Genomic DNA, 24923 nt, shown 5'->3' with positions numbered 1-24923 from the left:
TTACTTTATATTGGGATTAAGCTTAAAAACTAATTTCAATTAAAGAAAATCATCGAAAATTACTTTTGTATTTTATTTAATTATGTTTTCTCATTAAGGTTGCATTTGACGAGGACGACAGGAATTTATTCGTCAAAATTCAGAACGAAATCGTAAATTCTGTCAAAACTATTTGGAATTCTGTATAGAAATTCCCTAGAAATTCCTCAATAATTCCAGAAAATTATTGCGAATTCTTTGAATTCAGCAAAAAATACACAGGAAACACTGTCCTAGGAATCTAATACTCTCTATATTTCATTCACCGACTCGACGATGAGGTTATTTTTGGGAGAATATAAGATTATCATATTCGAATCAAATGCAGAATGTTAAACTGCTTTAATTATGAGAATCGTTCTGAAGTATGTTTTTGGCTATTTATTTTAGTTATTTTGATACTTCATTAACTAGAACTACTTATTAATTAAATTAAAATGGATTTCAGTAGAGTAGCTCAGTATGTTGTCAGACATCAAAGAAAGGTTAAATTGCCTTTAAAATTATGATTTTGAATATTAGATTATTATCTTATATTCAAAACCATAATTCTAAAGGTTATTTAACCTTTATTAAAAATTGAAGAGTATAAAATACGATTTTCAGTAGAACATTTCTTGTTTTCGTCAGACATAACAAAATTGTTGTATTTAAGAAAAAGTTTCTTCGAAAGAAAATTGTTTACAATCATTTCCAATAGAACTTTTCGTTTTTGGTCAGACATAATAAAATGTCGATAAGCAATTAAGGGAAAATTATGATTTAAGTAGATTATGTCAATATGTTGTCAGACAGTAAAAAAGTTGTTTTCTTTTTAACTTAAAATTGTAGAATTATTTATAAATAAATAACATTGCAAGTAGAAAAGTATTGTAATTATTTTCAGTAGAATAATTCGTTTTTGGTCAGCCAAAGCGCACTAATGTAATTATTTTGATAAAAATAAAATTCTAAGTAGAAAAAGTCAAGCTGTGTCAGGCAGTATGTAAATTGTAAATAGAGTATAAAGATTATAAGATTATGGTCAACATACATAGTAATATATGAGGTACTAGAAAGCCTTACAGCTTAAATTTGAAACAAAGAAGATTAAAGTAATACACTTATAGATTAATTAATCTATATATAGATTATTTTTATCTTTCGTTGAATTATTTTAATTCTTCGATAGATTATTTTAATCCTTAATGGATCAAAATATTCAATATAATTTGAATCGATTTTGTTGTTAAAATTGTATCCCACAATTTTCTTTAATCGGTTCAAGTAGAACATTGCGTTTTCAGTCAGACATAGAAAATTATTAAAAGAATTCAAGAGAAAACTGTTATGTAAGTAGATTATGTCCAAACATTGACAGACAATTTTTTCTTCAGCTAAAAAGTGTGTTTAAATGACTTTTAGGAGAAGAAATAGATTTTTGGTCAGAGATTGCGAAAATATGTAATTGTTTAAATGGAAATAAGATGGCACGTAGATAAAATAAATTCCATGCAAGTAGATTAAGTCAATACTTAGTCAGACTGTATGTATTTAAGAAAACTTGAATTGTAAGTAGACTAAGTCAGTGCTTAGTCAGACAGTGAAATTTCTTTTAAAAATAAAGACAGTTTTGACATAACGATTAGTAGATCAGTTGCGTTTGAGTCAGACATGTCAACTTGCTATAAATATGGAAGAAAAAATTAAATTCTAAGTAGACTAAGTCAATTATTGGTCAGACTGTCAGGTTATCTTTCTAAAATGAAATAAAAGATTTACTATTTTCCAAAGAGATTAATTTTATTTAGGCAGATATCACAAATTGCTATATCAGTATTTAAGGAAAAGTTGAATTGTAAGTGGATCAAGTCAATACATAGTCAGACAGTCAGTAAAATTTTTTTCTAAAATATACTTAATTTTAAAATTACATTCAGTGAGACAATTCGATTTTAGTCAGACAACGAATTTGCTGTATATATTTAGAAAGAAATTGACTGGTAAGTAGTTTAAGTCAATGCATGATCAGACAGTAAATTAGGTTTTCTTTCTTATCTAAAATATTTTCGTAAATTCTCTCAAAACTATTCGGAATTCTGTATAGAAATTCTCTAGAATCAATAATTCCAAAAAATTATTGCTAGTTCTTGGAATTTAGCAAAAAAAACACAGGAAACACTGTCCTAGAAATTTTTTAAAATTCTACATTTTAAAAAAATAAATTGTTTCTCTACAATTAAAATTTTTCTATATTAAAAATTTCTTAGTAGGTAAAATTCCCTGCTTGAAAAGTAAAACTGTCATTTTTTTGACTTTTCTTTTTGAAATTCTTGATTAAGTAACAAGTTGGAAAAATATTTTAACTGTGCGGGCAATAAATGTCGGGCATTTCTCGTCGCTAGATTCCGAGAGTGGAAAAGAGGGATAGAAGAGAAAGAGAGAAGAGAGAGTACCCCCTTTAAATTCTTGGTATCTCGAAAGCTTGTTACTAAGGTCGCATTCGTTTGAGAGGATAGCTAAGGGGTGAGGGAGAAAGGGGAGGAAAGTGGTGAAAGGACCTTATACCCACTCTACAAATGTAAAGGTCGCGTGGTTATGGTGGGTTCAGAGAGAACCTGCTGCTGGACGAAAAATTATGATCCACTCAGAGAAAATCCCAGCTCTATTCTCAGTGAACAAAATCCTTGAAGTTGCTGCGGACATTTATCAGGAAGCGTCGGAAAACTTATTGCCACATAAAAGAAATCGTGTCTGATAAAGGCAATCGACGAACCGTGTTTTCTATAGAAAGAGAGAGAGAGAGAGATAGAGCAGCGGGCATACTGGCGAGAAAAATGATGAGCCCTCGCATTGATTGTGATCCCACATATAAATAACATGGGGGCACAAAACATCATCATTGTCTTTTGGAATAAATCTCTCTTTGCGTCCCCTTCTACCTGACTCCTTTGAAAAGTTGATTAGGGTAGTTTTTTTCAATTTATACCCTTATGACATTAACCTCACCACTTAAACCCTTCGTAATCTAGGGGAAAAAGAAGTCTTTGGGTTAAATGCGGTCGAGTAAAAATAAGTTGCCAAAATAAATATTATTTAGTTATAGTCAAGATTTTTGATATCTCGGATTTATATTTTTTTATCAAAATTCAAAATTCAAAATGGTGGATCCAATATGGCGAGCATTAAAAGAAACTTAACCAAAATCTCTTAAACCTTGCTGATCGGCTTCTTTTTTACAGAAGCTAAATTCAAATTTGATATAATATAATAATTATATATTTTCTATAATCTTTAGATCACACCGAATTTTCATTTCTAAAAATTATTATTTTTAGTAGTAGTAGTAGTATATTGGCTAGTTAATTTTTGAAAGTCATTTTCGAAGCTCCTTTCTAAATTTTTCAAATCTAAAATCAAGTTATGAAATTTGTGAAAAAAAATTTCAAAAATGAACGTTAATAATTTGCCTTTTAAATGAACAGGAAATTTAAAATCATAGATGACTGTAAATTATAATTTATATTAGCATCGGAGATGTTGTAGGTACTTTACATGAGCATTCATAAATAATAATTTGTCATTAGCCCCGATTCTGAGTTATTCTTGCGTTTGATAAAGGAATTAATCGATAATCTAATAATAGTCTATTTGCATGTTGTGTGATAAAGACATCATTTGACCAGTGATGAACTTTGACCTGATCTGAAAATGACAATTGTATTTAATTCTATATGATTCTGAAAATAAGAAATCAATGTTTCCATTAAATCTAATAATATTAAATCAAAATTAACTTTATTGTCGTTTTTTTTTTTGAATTTCTTATTGAATCTGGAAAAAAATTTAAAAAATTCTTATTCTTATAGCCTAAATTGTCTTTAAATTGCTATGGTTTTACTTTTTTCCTCAAAAAATTGACATAATTTAAATTAACTGTTCCTTTTTCCCCGCTAAAATCCCTCACCTATTTTCTTAATTAACGCATATATAAATAACTCTTCCTCTCATGTAATGTGTATACTATGCTTTTGTCAGTTTTACACAAACTCGAGTGTGTACAATGTGTTTAATTTAATTAAATAATATACAATTTTGGGGTTAATTTCTTGCATGACGGTAAATAAGACTGACTCCTAAAACAACATGGAAATTAAAGTTCTTGTTTAAAGAGACGAAACAGTTGAATATAGTGTTTGTGGTTTGGTGCTATGCATGCGTTCTCGTCGAAGTTACTTTGCATTTAGAAAACAGGATTACAGTTTAGTTGGTTTTGATAAAGGCCACAGGAACCATCCACCACCTGTGTACACTCTCTCTCATACACACACCCTCCCCCCCTCTCTCTACATATATATATTTGTATTTTGTATACAAATAGTTGATAATGGTTTCGTGTTCTTCCTATGACTTTAAAGTGCACCTAAGCACAACCTGTTTTGTGTGATCGAACACCTAAGTTCGCTTAAGTTTTACAAGGCTTGAACGATATTTCACAACGAGTTTAAAAGCAACATTGTTCATAGCCACAAAATATCGTATCGAGCTTCAGCTTTCCTCATTATACCTCGACTACCTTGAGCCTCTAATTAAGGAAATAGTTTCCGAGCTTCATTATATCCAAAGAAAATTCCGATTAGACCTCCGACCCTATTATCTTCCTACAAAAAGTTAATAAATTTCTTTTTATATTTCTATCTTCCTTTACTTATTTTATTTTTTTTTTTGCTTTCTTTTTTACTTTCTTTTAATTCTTAGAGGAATTTTTCTCCTTAGTTTCTATTTTCCTGATTTTATCCCTCTTTGAATTGCTCTGAGAAAGGAATTTTTGTTTAAAATTAAAATCTTGAAAAAAATGTTCTTAATATATTAGACAAGGCGCAACGTGACCGTTAATTAAATCTTTTTCCTTCTTTAATTAAAAAAGACGGAAAAGTAGTTAAATAATAATATATGAAATATGATAAAAATTGTTAATTAATTTCTTTCCCTAAAATTAATTAACAATTAATATCAAATTTCATATATTATTTAACTACTTTTCCGTCTTTTTTAATTAGCAATTTTTAAAATAATACAACGTAAAAGATTTTAATTCAAATTTTTTTTCATTTTCAATTAAATTTTCTAATTGACAAATATAATTTGTAAACATTGTTTTCCTTTATTTTTAAAAAACTATAAATTTTATTCAAACAATTTAAATGCATAAAATGAGTATACTTCCTACTTCTTAATCAAAATTTGTTTACAATTAACAATTTTCTAGTATTTTTTATAAATAAAAAGGAGAATAAAATAATTTAGATCAGTCGAACGAAATTTATTAAAAATAAAGTAAAGAAATAAAATAAAATTATTAAAATTAAAAAAATAAATAAATATTTGCAGCATATTTTTTACAGGAAAAGAATTTTCTTTCTTTTTTGAGTTGTATTCTGATATTTTGAATTTATTGAAGTTCCTACGAATATGAGAGATTTAGGGATATAGATGCAGTATGGATATACTTGAAAAACAACTTTCGAAATCTACAATTTGTTGAGGAAATATCATTCAATCCACGTTTTACGGATCGAAAAGTAATCAAGACTTTTTTTTGCTGCGCATCTTCTCGAAGACGCACGAAGGCTTTTTCAACTAGAAATCAATCGAAAACGTGCTCTATATATTTAAGATCGTGAAGCGTCTATTTTAAAAGTTCCAAAAAATTATTAATTTCGAATTTTAATATTAGAGAATTAATTAAAATGAAATTATCCCATTTCAATTAAAGACAAAGAAATAATAAAATTTTACAGAATAGAAACGACGTCATTATTTATTATTTATTTAATAAAAAAAAATTAATAAATTAGAAGTAATTAATAAATACTTAAATATAATATTTAATAAATTTATAACAATATAATAAATGTTGATAATAAATAATTAGTGAAAATGTCATTCGTTTAGATTATTATCTATTTATTTGTTTGTTTATGGTCAATACGATTTTATAAACAAGAAGAAAAGGTGTTTATTATTTATAATGATAATAATGACAATAATAATAATAATAATAATAATAATAATAATAATAATAATAATAATAATAATAATAATAATAATAATAATAATAATAATAATAATAATAATAATAAAGCGCGCGAAACGCTGAATTCAATTTATTATTTTGCAAATTATAAATTTCTGAATTTAGAATTATATACTTCTCAATTTCTGAATAATTATTCACATTCAAAATTAATTGAAATTCTAATATTAATTGATTTTGAATCTAATTTTTCTAAAAATATATTCTATATTAAGAATTATAAAAGTTAAAAAGTTTTTTGTTTTTGAAATCATGAAAATTTTCTAATAAATTAATAAATTTTTAAAATACTTATTACTATAAAATTTATCTAACTCAGAAGTGATAATTTATAGTTATTGTTTGAAATTAGTAATTATTTTAATTACTTCAAATTTTGATTTCAACTTTTGATAACATTTACGAAATTTCCCATGTAGTAGGATTTCCGGAAAACTTCCGGAGGTGGTTTCTCCAAAACCACTTCTGTCAGTTTTTCGGAAGTGACTCCTGGGAATTTTTCGGAAATTCTTCCGGATGAATTTTCATTAATAAAAATTAGTTTTAATTAATGAAAAATGCTTCAAAAATAGTAAAAATCAATTTTTTCATTTGTCAATTTTTTGTGGATACAAAAATATATTTTTTACAAAATTACCAATCGATATTTAAAAATCTATTCATTTTTAAGAAAAATAAAAATTCAAAAGGAGTCAAAATATTTTTTGTCCGGCTTCATTTTTCTGATCATTAAATTTCTCTCAAATAATTCAAAACAGTTAAAAAAAATTTATCAATAAGCTTAGGAAAAAAATTTTAAAAAACATTATATTATTATTAATATTAATTAAGACAATAATTTGAGATATTAAAAAAGTTTTCTGATTTTTCCCATTAATTATCATAACTTTATGTTTAATGAACTTCTCGATGTCAAGAAATAAAGTTTTCGCTTTGAAAAATATATCTCTTCACGGATCTAATAGTTTTTTTTCGGTATTCCGTTCAGCAAACATTTCTTATTCACTGAATGAATAATCCATAAAAGAAGTGAATATTTCTTTACCCTTAGTTTTACTTTACACGAATAACATTTTCCTTTTTTTTTCTCTTTGCTGAATTCAATAATATTTTGATCTCATTCAAACCTCATATCCATTGAAATAACCTGAAAAGAACGGAATGCTTCATTCACATTCCTGAGAGATTATTGAAACTAGTAATTTTTTTGTATTATATTAGTAAATAATCAATTTATTTTTTCATAAAAAATCATTACTTTAAAAAGTGATATTTTTGTACAATTTCTATAGAATATTATAATGTAATTTTTCAGTGGAATATTCCTAGATTTTCGTATAATATTTTAGAGGAATATTCCTGGATATTTCTAGTGAAATATTATTAAATTCTTCCAACTAAATATTTCTATATTTTTTAAGTAATAATTATTTATTATTTTATTGTGTATTGATTGAATATTTTTCAATGTTACAGTATTATTTCGATAATGTTAATAAAGTATTCTTGTGCTTTCAAAGAATTTGAATTTGTATTTTTTTTTCTTTTGTCAAAAAAAAAAAAAAAAAAAATATTGTTGGTATATGAAGAGAAAGACTGTCTTGATTATGATTTTACGAAAATTTTAATATTCCTTCTCTTGGCGCGCTCGTACAGTGTTGGAAAAAAATGAACGCATAAAAGCATTTAATAGCTTAGCTCTAAAAGAAAAAAATAAACTTCATGTACACCCAAAACATTCTACTTTTTTATACACCGCACATGATGAAATCCTGAAACCATGAAATAAAGTGGAAAATCCTCGAGAATCTAATACTCTCTATATTTCACCGACGATGAGAATATTTTTTTGGTGAATATAAAATTATCATATTCGAATCAAATGCAGAATGTTAACCTGCTTTAATTATGAGAATCGTGTTGAAGTATGTTTTTGGATATTTATTTTATTTATTTTGATCCTTCATTAACTAGAACTACTTATTAATTAAATTAAAATGGATTTCAGTATAGTGTAGCTCCAGTATGTTGTCAGACATCAAAGAAAGGTTGACTTTAAAATTATGATTTTGAATATTAGATTCTTATTTAATATTCAAAACCATAATTTTAAAGGCAATTTAACCTTTAAAGGTTAAATTGAAGAGTATAAATACGATTTTCAGTAGAACATTTCTTGTTTTAGTCAGACATAACAAAATTGATGTATTTAAGAAAAAGTTTCTTTTAAAGAAAATTGTTTACAATCATTTCCAATAGAACGTTTCGTTTTTTGTCAGACATACCAAATGGTCGAAAGCAATTAAGGTAAAATTGTTATTGTTAATTGTTTGTAGATTATGTCCATATATTGTCAGACAGTACAAAAGTTTTTCATTCTTAACTTAAAATTGTGTTCAAATGATTTTCAGTAAAACTAATCGTCGTCAGTCAGTCATAACGAGTAGGTGGAATTATTTAGAAAGAAATAACATTTCAAGTAGAAGAAGTCTATGCGTAGTCAGACAGAATACAGATTTTTTTAGTAGTTTTACCATGATTTCCAGTAGTACAATTCGTTTTTGGTCAGCCGTAACGAATTTAATAAAAGTATTAAAAAAAAAAATTCTTATGTAAGTAGTGAATGTCAGTGCATAGTCAACCTAACATTTCTTTACAGTACAGAAAAGAATTCTAATTATTTTCAGTAGAATAATTCGTTTTTGGTCAGCCATAACGGACTAATGTAATTATTTTGATAAAAATAAAATTTTAAGTAGAATAAGTCAAGCTGTAGTCAGGCAGTATGTAAATTGTAAATACAGTAAAGATTATAAGATTATATGGTCAACATACAGTAAACTATGAGGTACTAGAAAGCCTTACAGAATAAATTTGAAACAAAGAAGATTAAAGTAATACACTTATAGATTATTTTTATCTTTTCTTGGATTATTTTAATTCTTCGATAGATAATTTTAATCCTCGATGGATCAAAATATTCAATATTATTTAAATCGATTTTGTTAACTGAAAAAAGTGTTCAAATCGGTTAGAGTAGAACATTTCGTTTTTAGTCAGACATCGAAAATTGTTGAAAGTATTCAAGGGAAAATTGTTATCTAAGTAGATTATGTCCACACGTTGACAGACAATTTTTTCTTCAGCTAAAAAGTGTGTTTAAATGACTTTTAGGAAAAGAAAAAGATTTTTGGTCAGACATTGCGAAAATAATGTAATTGTTTAAATGGAAATAAGATGGCACGTAGATAAAATAAATTCCATGCAAGTAGATTAAGTCAATACTTAGTCAGACAAGTAAATAATATTTTTCTTTTTTTCTTAAATGTATGATATGATTTTTTAATGATTTCCAGTAGAACAAATCGTTTCTAGTCAGCCACAACAATTTGCTATTATTATTTCGGTTAAAAAGAAAAATAGAAGTATATTTAGTTTACGAGTAGTCAGACAATAAAGTGCTTTTTATGAGATAAAAGTAGTTTTCGTATCATTTCGAGTAGAAAAAATCGTGTCCAGTCAGACATAACAAATAGCCTAATTATTAATGTAAAAATGAAATATAAAGTACATTCGGTTCATTAGTTATAAGATAGACACTAAATTAATATTAAAGAAAATAGTAGTTTTTATATAATCTTGGATAGAATAATTAATTATTAATCAGGTATATAACGAATTGGATAAATTTGATCTGAGAAAAAATTTTCCAGAAAATAGAGTTTTATAACAACTTTCAGTAGAGCAATTCGATTTTAGTCAGACATATGGAATTGCTGTATGAATTTAAGAAAGCTTCGATTGTTAGTAGACTAAGTCAGTGATTAGTCAGACAGTGAAATTTCTTTTTAAAATAAAAACAGTTTTATTATAACTATTAGTAGATCAGTTTCGTTTAAGTCAGACATGTCAACTTGCTATAAATATGGAAGAAAAAATTAAATTCTACTAAGTAGACTAAGTCAATTATTGGTCAGACTGTCAGGTTATCTTTCTAAAATGAAATAAAAGATTTACTAATTTCCAAAGAGATTAATTTTATTGGGGCAGATATCACAAATTGCTATATAAGTATTTAAGGAAACCTTAAATTGTAAGTAGACCAAGTCAATACAAAGTCAGACAGTTAGTAAAATTTTTTTCTAAAAGAATGTTAATTTTAAAATTACATTCAGTGAGAAAATTCGATTTTAGTCAGACATAACGAATTGTTGTATGTATTTAGGATAAAATTGACTTTTAAGTAGTTTAAGTCAATGCATGATCAGACAGTCAATTAGGTTTTCTTTCTGATCTAAAATAAAGGTCTCAGTAATTTTCAGTAGAGCGAATTTTTTCTCGTCAGACGAAAAAAATTGATAATTAAAGAAGAAATCGATATATGAGTGAATTGAGTCAGTCAGACAGTAAGTCAGACAGTAAGTAAAATTTCTTTTAAAACATAGTTTTGAAACTATTTATTCAGTAGGGCAATTCGTTTTTGGTTAACTTCATTTTCTGGAAAGTTGGGAAAATGTATCATATTTAAGTGATGTTTGTAAAGCGCAGTAGTGCTTCTATATATGGATATGATATCTTGTCTGGAATAATTCAAGCCACAAACATCGTGTTAGTGGTGTCGAGCAGAGTTAAGTAGGGAAAGACGTGGGTCGCAAAGGGAAAGGGACATTGAGAACGACGAAACTCTCCTTTACAGTTGGCTGTGTCGTCAGTAGCAGACTGTACTCTAATTAACAGTGGAGAACAAGAGTTCCCCACGCAGAGATGATGAAGAGCCGTTTTTAATAACTCGCCTCTTTCTCTCTCTCTCTCTTAAAAAAAGGATGATGCTCTTGCATTTTAATATCAACAAGAGCAACTTGTAACGCTTCATTTTCTTTTATACTTTTAAAAAAACCACCAAAGACGATTATGATATTGAAAAGTTCATATCGATAGTCGATAAGAAAAAAAAATTTCTCAAAGACTAAATACTTTAAATTATAATTGCTTAATTAACAGACAACAAAAAACTGTCAGTTTCGTAAAATTTTAAACTTTCAACTCAACTTCATTTTAACTCTCATATTCCTTGTGAGAGAGAGAGAGGGGGGAGAAAAAGTTTTGCGCAATCTCAAGACGAAACTCGACGAAAAACTTTTACTCTACGCCTCATCGACCTTTGCGAACAATCTTGTAAACTCGCTTTATTTAATCAGTGCGGTGTTACAATCAACTTTCTTGAATAGAAGAGGGGGGTGGAAGGGAGAAAGATTTTTATAAATAAAACTCTGTGAATTTTTTTTTCTCAAAAGTTTCTTTTTTTCTCGCTCTTCTAATGTACTTGGGAAAACTTCATTTTCTTGTTTTTGTCAAAATTTAGTTTCTTAAAGTATTGTTGTTGCTTTTATTCTCAGTTGCTTATAATCGTGTTATTTTTTTTCTACTGTTTTAATTTTTAACTCGTTATAAATTTTCTTTTTTTTTTATTAATTTTACATGAAATTATTATAGTTAAAAATTTCAAGGGCAAATAATTATGTTTTGTCTTTTTTCAATATAAAACTAATTAATATTTATTGAAACGAATTTTTTCAGAAATTTCGGTTTTATTTATTTCTTCTCTTTTTTGTTAAAAAAAAGAATTTTTTAAAAAATTTTTCTTGGTATTTGAAGTAAAAGAAGAGATATATATATAGGGTAGGAAGTAGCCTTCTTCGTATTTCGGCCACCGAAATGAAACGACGATCGTAAAAAAGTTGCAAGCCAACTTCTCATAAAACGTGACCAACAGTAACAGTCACCCTTCCATCTAAATGACACCTTAGTTCTCTGTTTATTGCCACCACAAGGAGAAAATTTATATTTCTTCACGTTTGCAATAGTTCAACTTTGTTTTGAAAATGTTTGTCCAATTGACTTTCATTTAATTTATTATTTCATTAAATTCAGAGTAAATAATAATTTCACAAATACTAATAATAATTTTACGAATTTTAATAATTTTTCTATTTGTTTATGAAAATTATATAATCAATAAAATTATTACATTGAACTAAGTTGTTAAGTAGTGTAAGCGAATTTTCAGCTGTCATTCAAGTAAAAGTATTTTTCTTTCATCTTGTGTCTGACTAAAATACACTTTTACTACTTAACATTAAATTCACTCACTCTCTTTGAGTAAAAATACTATTCTAAGTATAAAATATTTCAATTGGATTTTTTTTCCACTGGTAGAGTTATTTTCAAACTATTTTAAAAAATAATAGCTTTAAAAATTATTAAAAATAATAACTTCAAAAAGAGTTAAAAATAATCATTTCAAAAACTATTGTAATAATAAATATACTTTTATTTCAATATTATGAATAAAAAAAAATTTGTAGATACTAATAATTGGCGATTGATATTTTTTCATCATACCGAGAAATAAAATAAGGAGATACAATTTCGAATGTAGCAGATAAGTTTCTCTGTTTAGTAAGACATCGATAAAATAAATATAATATCTTTGATTTTTACTTGATATCCTTTCTATATAGACTTTTTGTCCGTTGAAGCACGAACTTGATTATTTTTTGTTTTTTCCCCATTTTTTTTATTCGATGAGGAAAAAAAATTGCTCACTATACGTATTTTCTGCTTGAAACAGCATATACTATAGGTGTATATATATATACCTATATATACCTACTATATTCTTGTTATTCTGGGAAAAACATATGATTTTGAGGCTGTTCAAATGCTTTTCCACATTCCTGCGTAAGGAGAAGATCTTTTGTGTTCACTCTCGTGAAAAAAACCTTTATATATACGTGTATCTTTTATAACTCTATTGTTTTCTTTTTTTTATTGTATTGTTTAAGAATTGGGGTACAGTGTTTTTTAAAATACAATTTTTTTACATTTTTTTACATTTAATCAAAATTTAATTTTCAAGAAGCTTTTTAACGAATAGAATTCAATTATACTAAAAAAAATTGTACCTAATAAAATTCAATTTTAATCTTTTTTTATCTAATAAAAATCAATTTTACTTTTATTTTTGCCTTCACTTTTAGTTTATATAGAATTTTTTTTTACTTTCATTATCACTTTGATAGAGTTTTATTTTCATTTTGATAGAATTTTATTCTTTTTTTCAATTTTTACTCTCATTTTCATTTTGAGTTCATTTAGAGTTCATTTAGATTCATTTTTTTATTTTCACTTAGATACACTTTATTTTCACATACACTTTGATAAAATTTTATTTTCACTTTCATTTTCGCGTTCATTTACACTTTGATATGATTTTTTTACTTTGATTTGCATTTTGATATATTTTTATGTCCACTTTTACTATCACTTTGATAGAATTTTATTTTCACTCCCATTTTCATTTTAACAGAATTTTATTTTTATTTTCATTTTCACTTTGATAGAATTTTATTTCTACTTTCATATTCACTCCCATTTTCACTTTAACAAAATTTACTTTCATTTTCACTTTCATTTTCACTTTAACAGAGTTTTATTTTATTCTTACTTTTATTTTCACTTTGATAAAATTTTATTTTTACTTCTATTTTCACTTTTACAGAATTTTATTCTTACTTATATTGTCACTTTGATAGAATTTTATTTTTACTTACATTTTCACTCTCATTTTATCTTTAATGTAATTTTATTTTCACTTTCAATTTTTTGTAATTTTAATAAAATTCTATTAAAGTGAAAATGAGAGTGTAAAAGAAAGTGAAAATTCACCAAATGAAAGAGGAAGCAAAAATAAGAGTAAAAATAAAAATTTACGAAAATGAAAGCCGAAATTGAAATTACATAATCTTACCCCAAAATTGCAATTTTTATGATCACTTACCAAGAAATTGCTGAATAATAATTATTATTGTTATTGTATTTTATTATAGAACATTACCTATTATAAAATAATAAAATATTTCAAAAATAAAAACAATAACAGTAATAATAAAAATTGTGAAAAAAGAGGAAAATGTTGAGTCAGTAAATAATGAGATGAAGGAAATTGCAATGGAATATATAAATAGAAATGATGGAAAAAAATAAACATTACTCACTGTATCCAACGTAAATTGGAGTCCATGTTAGCTGTGAATAAACGAAAGGTGTGACCGCAAAAAAAACGACAGCTAACCACAATCCCCAGCGTACCACGCTCATTGCACTAGCAGCCTCACACGCCGCCATTTCTCACTTTCAATCAGTCTTGGTTCCTCAATATCATCTTCAGTTTGTGGCTCGATTCTTCGATGAGAGTTTCCTCTTCTTTCTCTCTCTCTTTTCTTTTTCTTCTTTTTTTCTCCTCTATTTTTTTCCTTCTTGGCAAAGGTTACATCCCCGGGGGTCGATGTGAACGAACCCTTGTGTGCCTCATCACGCTCTTGCGCTATCGATAGATGTTGCCTCATACGATTTAATCGACGACAGTTTATTTCCACGACACCTTTTTTTTTTACTTTTTTTCTAAAAGTCTCACACTTTTTTTTCGCCACACACACACATACAATGTGTGTAATTAAACCATTGCGAAAGAGAAAAAAAATGTCAAATCTCGTACAATCAAAAGATTGTAATTATTTCCTTTTTGGGGGTTTTTTTTTCATTAGTGTTTCCCTTTTTTTTGGTTCTTTGAATTTCTCGATTGTTATTGCTGTATTATTTTCATTTAACACTGGAAAAAAGATTTTTTTTATTATCTTTTTGGAATATTTTTGTCTGTTTTATGTTTATCTATTTTTAATTTTTTATTCTGTTTATTTATTTTTATTCTATTACTTATTTTTATTCTATTTCTATTTCCTATTTTTATTCTATTTTTTATTTTTATTCTCTTTCTATTTCTTATTTTTATCAACTTTTTATTCTATTTTATTTTACAATTATTTTCTATTTAATTATTATTGCATTTACTTTTTATTCAATTTGCGTTTCATTTATTTTGTAATTTTTGTTCTAATTATTTTTTATTTAATTTTTTAAATTTATTTTTCACTTTTTGTTCTATTAAAGTTTTTATTCTCAATTCCGTTTAATTTATTTTTCATTTTTTTGTTCTTTTTATTTTTTAATTAATTTTCGTTTCATTAATTTTTTTATTTTTTGTTCTATTTATTTTTCAATTAATTTTCGTTTCAATAATTTTTTAATTACACTTCCATTTATTTTTCGTTTCATTTATTTTTTATTAAATTTTCGTTCTATTTATTTTTTATTTAACTTTTTATTAATAACATCTATTCAGTTCTTCATTAATTTACGTTTATTTATTTTTTGTTTAATTCATCTTTATCTTCTTTATTTTGAATATTGTTTAGTGTTTTTTTTTTAAATTTGGTTAGTGATTTTTACGATAATTTTGCTTTTTCAAGAAAACAATTTTATGTCAAGAAAAATATTTAATTTAAATTCCTAATTTTATGTTTATTTATTTTCATTTTTATTTCGTGTTTAGTTTGAAAGAAAATTTTAATTTCGGCAATTACAAAAAATATTTAAAAAACTTTCTTAGAGAAAGTTATATTTTTTTTAGAAAATCTTTTTTTGTCTCCTTCTTTTCAAACAAATCTCAGTTGAAATTGAGATCAAGTTTTATAAGTAATTTAACTTCAAACGTATCTAATATCAAATGTAGAATTTAAAAAGAAAAATTCCCGAAAGAAAATGATTTTCTTTCGAGAAAATTTATTTCCAAAGACTAGTTTTAGTTTTAAAATTAATTCAACTTCAGAGTTGAGATAAAATAAGATTTTCCTTATGCTGCTTGTTTATTTAATTCGAAAACTAGCGAAAAATAAATTTGATTGTTAGAAAGACGTAAATATTTTTAAGTTGAAAAAATAGACATTAGATTTTACTTGTTTTCTTTATTTTTATTTTTTTGTAACATAAAAGAAAAAAAATAATTGAGTCTACTGTTTGCACTTGATATAAGTAAATGTAGTTTGTAAACGTATAGTATAGAGTAATAGGGATGGATTTAACGATCGAAAAAGCACTCACGCTCTTGCGAATACTTGAATTTTAAAACTTTATGTTGGTGTCTGTAATGGCATCTTACACCGTTTTACATCATGGCAATATCACACTATTCTCAACATAACTGAGTATCCGTTAAATTTATCTTTATTCTTGTATGCACCATGTAAAAAAGTTTTAAAAAACTTCTTTTTCTTCTTTCTTTTAAAAAATAACTATTTCTAAACCACAAGACTTTATTATGTAGGTAATTTTTTTCATATATAAAATTTATTCCACGCAATAGCTCTCAGTTATCTTCATTTTTATTCATTTTGTGCTTTTTTTCTCATTTCCTTTTTGTTGTTTCTTATGCGAACAATCTGGAACAGAAAATAAAAATTTACGATTAAAATTCTATTGACATGATAAAAAAGAATTTTTCATATTTAATATAATAACGTGAAATAAGAAACAAAAAATATTAAATAAACAAATAAATTTTTTGAAATAATTAATATATTTATAATAATTGAATTAAAAAATAAATATAAAGTTTGCAAAACAAAATATTTTCTCAACCTTTTTTTTAGTTGTAAAATAAACAAGAAAATTCGATTCAATTGGAAGGATAAAAAATTACTGTGGAAAGAAAATGAAAAGCAGATACAATTTAAAGTTCGCAATAATATATAAAAAGAAGAGGAAGGAGAAGAAAAAAATATGAACGATTTAATAACAGTGCTTTCAACATAGAGACCCGAGGGTTATATAGAGTGATAAACAAGAAAGGAAAGGACGGGATTTAAAAGAGGCCACAGAATGTGCGAGAGGAAAACAGCTAAATGAAATATACGAGTTTGTTTATTCCTCGCATTAGTCTCTCCTCAACGACGGCTGAGCCAAGGAAGAGAATATTTACGAGAGCTGCAACAATTCTCGGTTTACAAATCATCATTTTCTGTATTTTTCTGTTGAACAAGCTATATATCTTGTAAAAAAAAATTCCCCCCCTCTCTCTCTCTCATTTTACAAGCTCTATGTATATATATCTCAAAAGAAAACAACCTTCAAAGCTTAATTTCCATTAAAGTCCTTTGAAGTTTTTCGCATCAAAAAAGAATCGATATTCATTTTTTTTTCTCTTTCTCTCTCTCTCTCTCTTTTTTTTGTCTATAACGACATTTTCTTTAATTCTCCTTTGAAAAATTTCCACAAGACTCGAAACGAAAGTAATTTCTTATTCCAATAGAGTCCGATGGGGGAAAACTAAATTTTCGTTCCTGATGACTTAATCGTGAAATGTAAACCAATTGAGAAATGGGATGAGAGGAGCGAAGGGGGAGGGAACGGGGGTAGATGGAACAGGGGGACAATAGATTTCTCGTTGACAACATTCCCCTTTGACGTTTAAGTAAACATTTCCTTATCTACTTGACAGAAATCCATTAAGACTGTGTGGCTATTACAAAATCATACATAGACTATAATTTTGTCCATCCGGGGAAATTAACAAATTTTTCTTCTTACCTTTATAATTATTAATTACATCTTAGGAATGAGACTAAAATGTTTTATTATTTTTCTTTAGTAATAAAATATTTTTTTTTAAATTATTCAAAAATATTTTTATTAATCTAAAAAATTTATTAATATTATTATTCATTATTTCTTTGTTACTAAAAAAATTAGCATTTTGTAAAAAACGTTTTAGATAATTAACAAAATGTAAATCCTGCAAAATATTATCTTTTTTTTTTAATATGAAAAACTTAATTGTTTGACAAATCGAAATTATGCAGCTATTTTTTCCTATTTTCTAAAAAAAATTAAAAAATTGTTGGAAAATTAAAATTAGAAAGTAGAAAATATTTTGCACATTTCCTGTCTCTCAATTACAATTTATAAACAAAGTACATGTTTCAGGTAAAAAAATGTTAGAAATCAAATTTTGTTCAAGAAATTTTAAATTTATTTTGGAAAAAATATTTACAATATTTCTGTTTGTTAAAAACGATTGCAAAATAATTCGAAAACATCAATAACTTCTTATCTGAATAAATATTCAATCATTATTATTTTTCCACAGGAATTAAAATTCTTGAAAACATTCAAATTCAAACCTTTTTGAAAATTAACAACTTATAAGAATATTTATTATAAAACATGAAGAAATTGATTACTCCGAGTTTTCGACTCGGAGTGATCGATTTCTTAATTTTTTATAATAAATTCAAGATCATTATTTTATATAATAGAAATATTTTCACTTAAATTTTTTCAAAATTATTTTCATCATTTTACTTCAATTATTATTTTCTAGAATTTTTAAATAAAATTCTTCTTTAAATTATATTTAATATTTTTTAAATTATTAGAAAATTCTACGAGAATACAATTATTTAAATGCAAAAAAAATAATTTATTGAAAACAATTAAATTATTGCGAACGAAATGTATAAAAAAAAATTTGTAAATAATAGAATTCATATGAAATAGAGAAAAATTTTTGAAAATAATTGAAATTTTCCCATAAATATTATTAAAATTTTTTAAAAAATTGAATTTTGACAAGAATTTTATTAAAAATTTTAAAATAATTGAATTTTTGAAAAGAATTTAATTACTTTTGGAAATAAGTTAATTCTGCAATTATATATATATAAGAAAATAAAATCTTCAAATAATATAAAAAAATTTAATTAAACTTTTTCAAAATATTTAATTCTACAAAATTCTTGGTTATAAAGTATGAAAAATTAAGATTTTCAAAGAATTTAATTTGAAACCTTTTAAAAATTCAATTATTTTTTAAAATTCATGCAATAATTCTTTTAATATTCAAATATTATCTAATTATTTGAATAACTTGAATAATAAATATTCAAATCTAACATTTTTACTGAAATTCATTTTCAAATCAATTTCTATTAAAAAATTCTACGAGAATTCAATTATTTAAATGCAAAAAAAAATAATTTATTGAATAATCAAATATTTCTTAAAATTGAATTCTCATAGGGAATTTAATCAAAACATTTTTAAATAATTGATTTCTTTTGACGATTTTTAATAAAATTGTTAAGAACAATTACATTTTTCGAGAAATTCGATTAAAATTGTTTTAAAAATAATTGAAATTCTCCGATGAGTTTTATTATTTGTGAAAATAATTGAATCCCTAAGAAGAATTTTAATTTTTATGCAAATAATTCTATCTCTGTAAAAAATTTTATTATTTATTGAAAATAAATAAATTATTGCGAAGAAATTTATGAAAAATTTGTAAATAATAGAATTCATATGAACTTGAGGAAAATTTTTGAAAATAACTGAAATTTTGCCAAAAATTTTATTAAAAATTTTTAAAAAATTGAATTTTGAAAAGAATTTTATTAAAAATTTTAAAAATAATTGAATTTTGGAATTATTTAATAAACTGACTAATTTAGATAAATGATTAATATTCATAAATATCGACAAACAACTAAAAACAATAAACCCAATTCATCAATAAAATTAGCATTAAATTAACCCCATTAGAGAATTATTGAAAAAAACCACAAATTGTTTGAAAAAAAACTTATCACTTTCATATATAATCAAAAGCTAAAGTATTATCCGTCACGAATCACTGGATTTCAACACAAGTATCACTTGAATGACAAATAATCAGAATAATTGAAGTTTAAAAAAAAAAACTAAAGTAGAATCTACTTTGGGTGGGAAAAAAAGGAATGTAAAAAGTGCTTGAAAGAAATAATAAAAAAAAAATATGAAAAAAAACAAGTGGCTTGAAGTTGATGGAGTAGAGCGTCACTTTAAAGCATGCTTAATAGTCGTGAATAATCACTGAGTCGCTCATTAATTACACAACAAAGGACCCAGTCATTGAAAAGCCACAGACAATCCTACAAATTCTGTGGCCAGTCCAAGATATCCCTGATGTGTAATTATGTCAGCTAATTGAAGTCTGATTCGATTAATAAACGTGACCGATCGCGCATCTCTGATGGTTAGCAAATTGTACCCGGCTAACGGAATTGTAAACTAATTGATAGCGCGCAATACGAGTGGAAATTGGAATTCGATTACAAGTATAAAGGATTCTTAGCCGAAAAAAAAGAAGAAAAAAAGAGATTTTTTTCTTTTTTTCTTTTTTAATTTTTCACGAAATGAAAATGAGAAAAAGCAACAAATCAGTGCTTTAACCAATTAAAAAAGATCCAATAAAACTTTCAGTTAAACAGACAATTAAATTTTCTTCTTGAATATTAAATTGTTTAACAAATTTTTATATTCCACCTATTTTTGATGGTGTATTTATAATTCAAATGTAATATTTTTTTCGGTATGTTGTTTTCTTATTTTTTAGAAAAGAAGAAAAGTTATAAAAACGAAGGAAATATGAGCCCCTCGATGAAAATTCTGAGTGGAAAATGTCCTGTGAAGGTAGGAGGCAAAAGTGTAAGGCAAGTCACGTAGGACAATGTCAGACCACGAACTCTTTGAAGTACATAAGTTGTGTAAGGAATTTTTTTTCCGATCGGTAAGGTAACAAATAAATGATCAATTAGGAGAAAAAGAAAAAAAAATGCCAACAATATTGCGTCAATTTTGGAAACTAATATTTCAGGAATATCAGAAAAAATATTCAGTGCATATTGTGTTTTATAATAACTAAAGATTGGAAATTGATAAAATCATTATTTTATATTATAACAATATTGTACTTCTTCAAAATTATTTTCATCATTTCAATTTAATTATTATTTTTATGAATTTTTCACTAAAATTTTTCTTTAAATCAATTCATTTTCAAAAAAGATCTACATTTTTCAAAATCCAAACTTCATATAATATAAAAAAAATTTTTATTAGACAATTCTACTATAGAATTCAATTATTAAAATACAAATAAAATTCAAATAAATAATTTATTGAACAATTGAATGTTTGTTAAAATTCAAATTCTCATAAAGAATTTTATCAATAAATTTTTAAATAATTGAATTCTTTTAATGAATTTTAATAAAATTTTTAAGAATAATTATATTTTCCGAGAAATTCGATTAAAATATTGTATTAAAAATAATTGAAATTCTGCATTGAGTTTTATTATTTCTGAAAATAATTGAATTCCTAAAAAAAATTTTACTATTTTTGAACATAATAAAATTTCTGCGAAGAATTTTATTATTTTTGAAAACAATTGAATTTCTGCAATAATTTGTAACTTCTCCAAAATAAAATTTTTTTTTAGTGTTCACGAAAATTTTTCTGTAAATCCATTATTTTTCATAATTTTTGAAATAGTTTTTTGAGAATTTTCAAATTAATTTGTTTTTAACTGAAATTCATTTTTAAATCATGTTTTTTATTATAAAATTCTACTAGAATACAATTATTTAAATACAAAAAAAGAATTGAATTATATTGCGAAGAAATTTATAAAAAATTTGTAAATAATTGAATTTCTGTGAAATTTTTATTATTTTATGAAAATAATAGATATTAAAAATCATTAAATTGAAGAAAATTTTTGAAAATAATTGAATTTTTACCAAGAATTTTATTAAAATTTTCGAAAATAATTGAATTTCGGAGAAGAATTTTATTATTTATAAGGATAATTGAAATTTTGACGAGAATTAAAAAAAAAATTTTTGAACATAATTGAATTGCTGCTAAGAATTTTATTACTTTTGAATATAATTAAATTTTGCAATCATTTGTATAATTTCTCTAAAATTTTCCAAATTATATCGTACAATTTAGGAAGTTTTTGTCCTTTTTTAATCAAATTACGAACTTTATGGATACTTTAATTAAATTTTTTTAGTGTTAATTAAAATTTTTCTATAAATCCATTACTTTTAATAATTTTTGAAAAAGATTTTTGAGGATTTTCAAATTTATTTGCTTTTAACTGAAATTCATTTTTAAATCAGTTTTTTTTTTAAATTGTTACTAGAATTTAATTATTTAAATACAAAAAAATAATTTATTATTAAATATTTCAATGTTTCTTAAAACTGAATTCTTATAAAGAATTTTATCAACATATTTTTAAATAATTGAAATAGTTTGACGAATTTTAGCAAAATTTTTAATAATAATTACATTTATCGAGGAATTCAATTAAAATTTTTATTAAAAATAATTGAAATTCTGCGATGAGTTTTACTATTTATGAAAATAATTAAATTCCTTAAAAGAATTTTATTATTTAGAAAAATAATAATTGAATTATATTGCGAAGAAATTTATAGAAAATTTATGTAAATAATTGAATTTCGGTGAAATTTTTATTACTTTGTAAAAATAATTAAATGATTGCGTAGAATTATATTAAAATTTTTTTAAACAATTAAATTCTTTTGGAAAATTTTATTAATATAATAGATATTAAAAATAATTAAATAGAAAAAATTTTTGAAAGTAATTGAAATTTTGCCAAGAATTTTATTATAATTTTCGAAAATAAATGAATTTTGGAGGAGAATTTTATTATTTATAAAGATAATTGAAATTTTGACGAGAATTTAAAAAAATTTTTAACCATAATTGAATTCATATTTCATTCATAGAATGATTCTAGTGAAATTCTATAGAATTTTTTCAGCTGGGATGGCAATATTATGATAAAATTGAGGCATTATTGAAGTAAATATCGTGGAAATATTGTCATTATAATTTATATTTTTGTAATATCTTGGAAATATTAAGTAAAATATCGTGGCTATATTAAAGAAAGTTTCGTGGCAATTTTAGTTTGTTATTTTATTTTATATTATAAACGGGTTTACAATATTATTATTATAATTTTTTGTACTGTAATATCTTGTAATATTTTGGTAATATTATTAATTATCATTGTATTTGAAATGTCGTGGCAATATTAAGATAATATTGAAGCAATACTAAAGAAAGTATCGTCGCAATATTCTGTTAATATTATAATGGCAATTGTATTGTATTAATGTTATCGTGGCAATATTACTGGAATATCAAATCAAATATTATCTCAAAATTTGTTTTTAATATCTTGGCAGTAATTAGGGAATATAATAAAAATATTAAAAAACAAAAATGATGTTAGAAAATAGAGTATAATATCTTGGCAATATTATGGCAAAATATTGTAGTAATATTGTGGTAATATTATGTCAGTGTTGCAACAACATAAAAGCAAATATTGTAATGACATTTTATCAATATTATGTCCGACAAAGCAACTATATTGCGACAACTTTTGCCTCAATATTACCAGACATTATTTCAAGCTAGACATAATCAATAGTGTTGCATCTCTGTTACAATATTGTCACAATATTGCTCCCTACAATACGAAACCTTGCCCTTTAATATTGAGACAGTATACTGTCGCAACGCCTTTTGCACTGTTCGGCTACATAAATTATAATATATTTCACATTTACGTTAACAAACCAAATTCAGTTGCTTTCTAATTAGGTTATCATTTCTCTAAGCTCGACGACAATCCAAATACTCTTAACTATTACATGAACTGGTGTAAGTCCTGACTGCTGAGTTTCTATTGAAGTTTCAGATATGTTAACGAGGCTAAAACAACTTGGATAAACATGAGATCCATTGTCAATATATCTTACCTCATGAATTTCAATCACAACCCTACCACACCCACACACACACTTCCAACATCAACATATTTTCTCAACTATATAATTTTATTCCAAAAGGCAAACTTGTTCTCTCGACTGTTGAGGTTAATCTTTAGCGTAAACGTGTTCCCTCAACTTCCTGCCTTTCTCTCTATATTTCTGCTTTCTTAATTATAACTGATATTTAAAATTTCACCAACCAAAAACTGTCTCAAAAAAATAGGATTTAACAAGAAATATAATATTTTTACTATATAACGAGTGAAAAAAAAATAATTCAAAAATTGTCCTAGGCAACGAGACGAATTGTTTCTTTTTATAAACCAACTTATACGTGACATTCATGAAAGAAGAATTGTTGTTCTACACAAGAAGCTTTCTGGCTAAAGGTAATCACACTCGTGAGAGTTTTTCTAATTGACCACACACACAAAAACTATATTGAATCATGAAAGTGTGTGACACCACATATGTAAGTACTACAGTTAACTTGGTGTATATATAAAACCAAGAACGTAAAATGGCTTCTTTTTTTTCTCTTAAAAAGAAAAAGTAAAAAAAAAACAGAACTTTCCACAGAATTTCCACTCCCAACGCAAAAGGAATCTTCCAATTCGACTAAGAAACTCACATGCTGGGTCTAATTGAATTCCAAACCAAGAGTCCCTTAGGGGTTTTCGTCTCTTACAATAAATTCAAGACAAGCAAACCGGAAAAGAGTTTTAGTTTTTTTTTTTTTTAAAGAAAGCTCAGTAACTTGTTCCCAAATCGATGCAAACTTTGTTTTTTACCACGAAAACAATAAAGTTCGTGTTCCAATTTCACTGTTTATCTTTATACAACAAGGGCAAAAAATACACTTTTTTTAACTTACGAAAATAAAACATTTGCTAATTTTATTTCTTTATATTGAATTTTTTTAATTTTTTGGTCGAAAATATTTTCTCTACTTTTCAGAAAAAAATAAAGCAATTCCAATTAATATCTGGGTCATTAAAATTAATTTATTTCACAATTAATTATTTGACACCTAAATTAAAAATAATTTGAATTACGAAAATTTTAATTATTCTAAAGAATAGAGAAGGTAAAAAAATTATTATATACATATATTCTACTTTTTGAACAAAGAATATAAATAATTTTTTTTTTAGAGAATTTCCACTACTTTTAATTCGCTAATTTTCAAAAAAATTTCGAAAAAATCA

The 24923-nt window shown here is 24.8% G+C and overlaps 1 protein-coding gene across 3 annotated transcripts in view; it reads right to left on the bottom strand.

Annotated features, from left to right (window-relative positions):
• Window positions 1-24923, bottom strand: part of LOC122498345 (cubilin-like) — a 247097-nt gene that overhangs the window by 181084 nt on the left and 41090 nt on the right. For 2 of the 3 annotated variants that reach the window (XM_043606029.1, XM_043606031.1), the window contains 2 exons: window positions 16115-16452; window positions 14173-14786 (listed from right to left, as the gene is read on the bottom strand). In XM_043606029.1, coding sequence (XP_043461964.1) covers window positions 14173-14302 — 130 coding nt within the window. In that variant the 5' untranslated portion in view covers window positions 14303-14786; window positions 16115-16452. Of the gene's footprint in view, window positions 1-14172; window positions 14846-16114; window positions 16453-24923 lie in introns of all 3 variants that reach the window. The other variant, XM_043606030.1, reaches the window with a different exon arrangement.

This window comes from Leptopilina heterotoma, unplaced genomic scaffold (genome assembly GCF_015476425.1).
Source record: "Leptopilina heterotoma isolate Lh14 unplaced genomic scaffold, ASM1547642v1 Lhet_148, whole genome shotgun sequence".
Lineage (NCBI taxonomy): Eukaryota > Metazoa > Arthropoda > Insecta > Hymenoptera > Figitidae > Leptopilina > Leptopilina heterotoma.
Note: the sequence above shows the minus strand (reverse complement) of the source record. Positions and strands in the feature narration are given on the sequence as shown.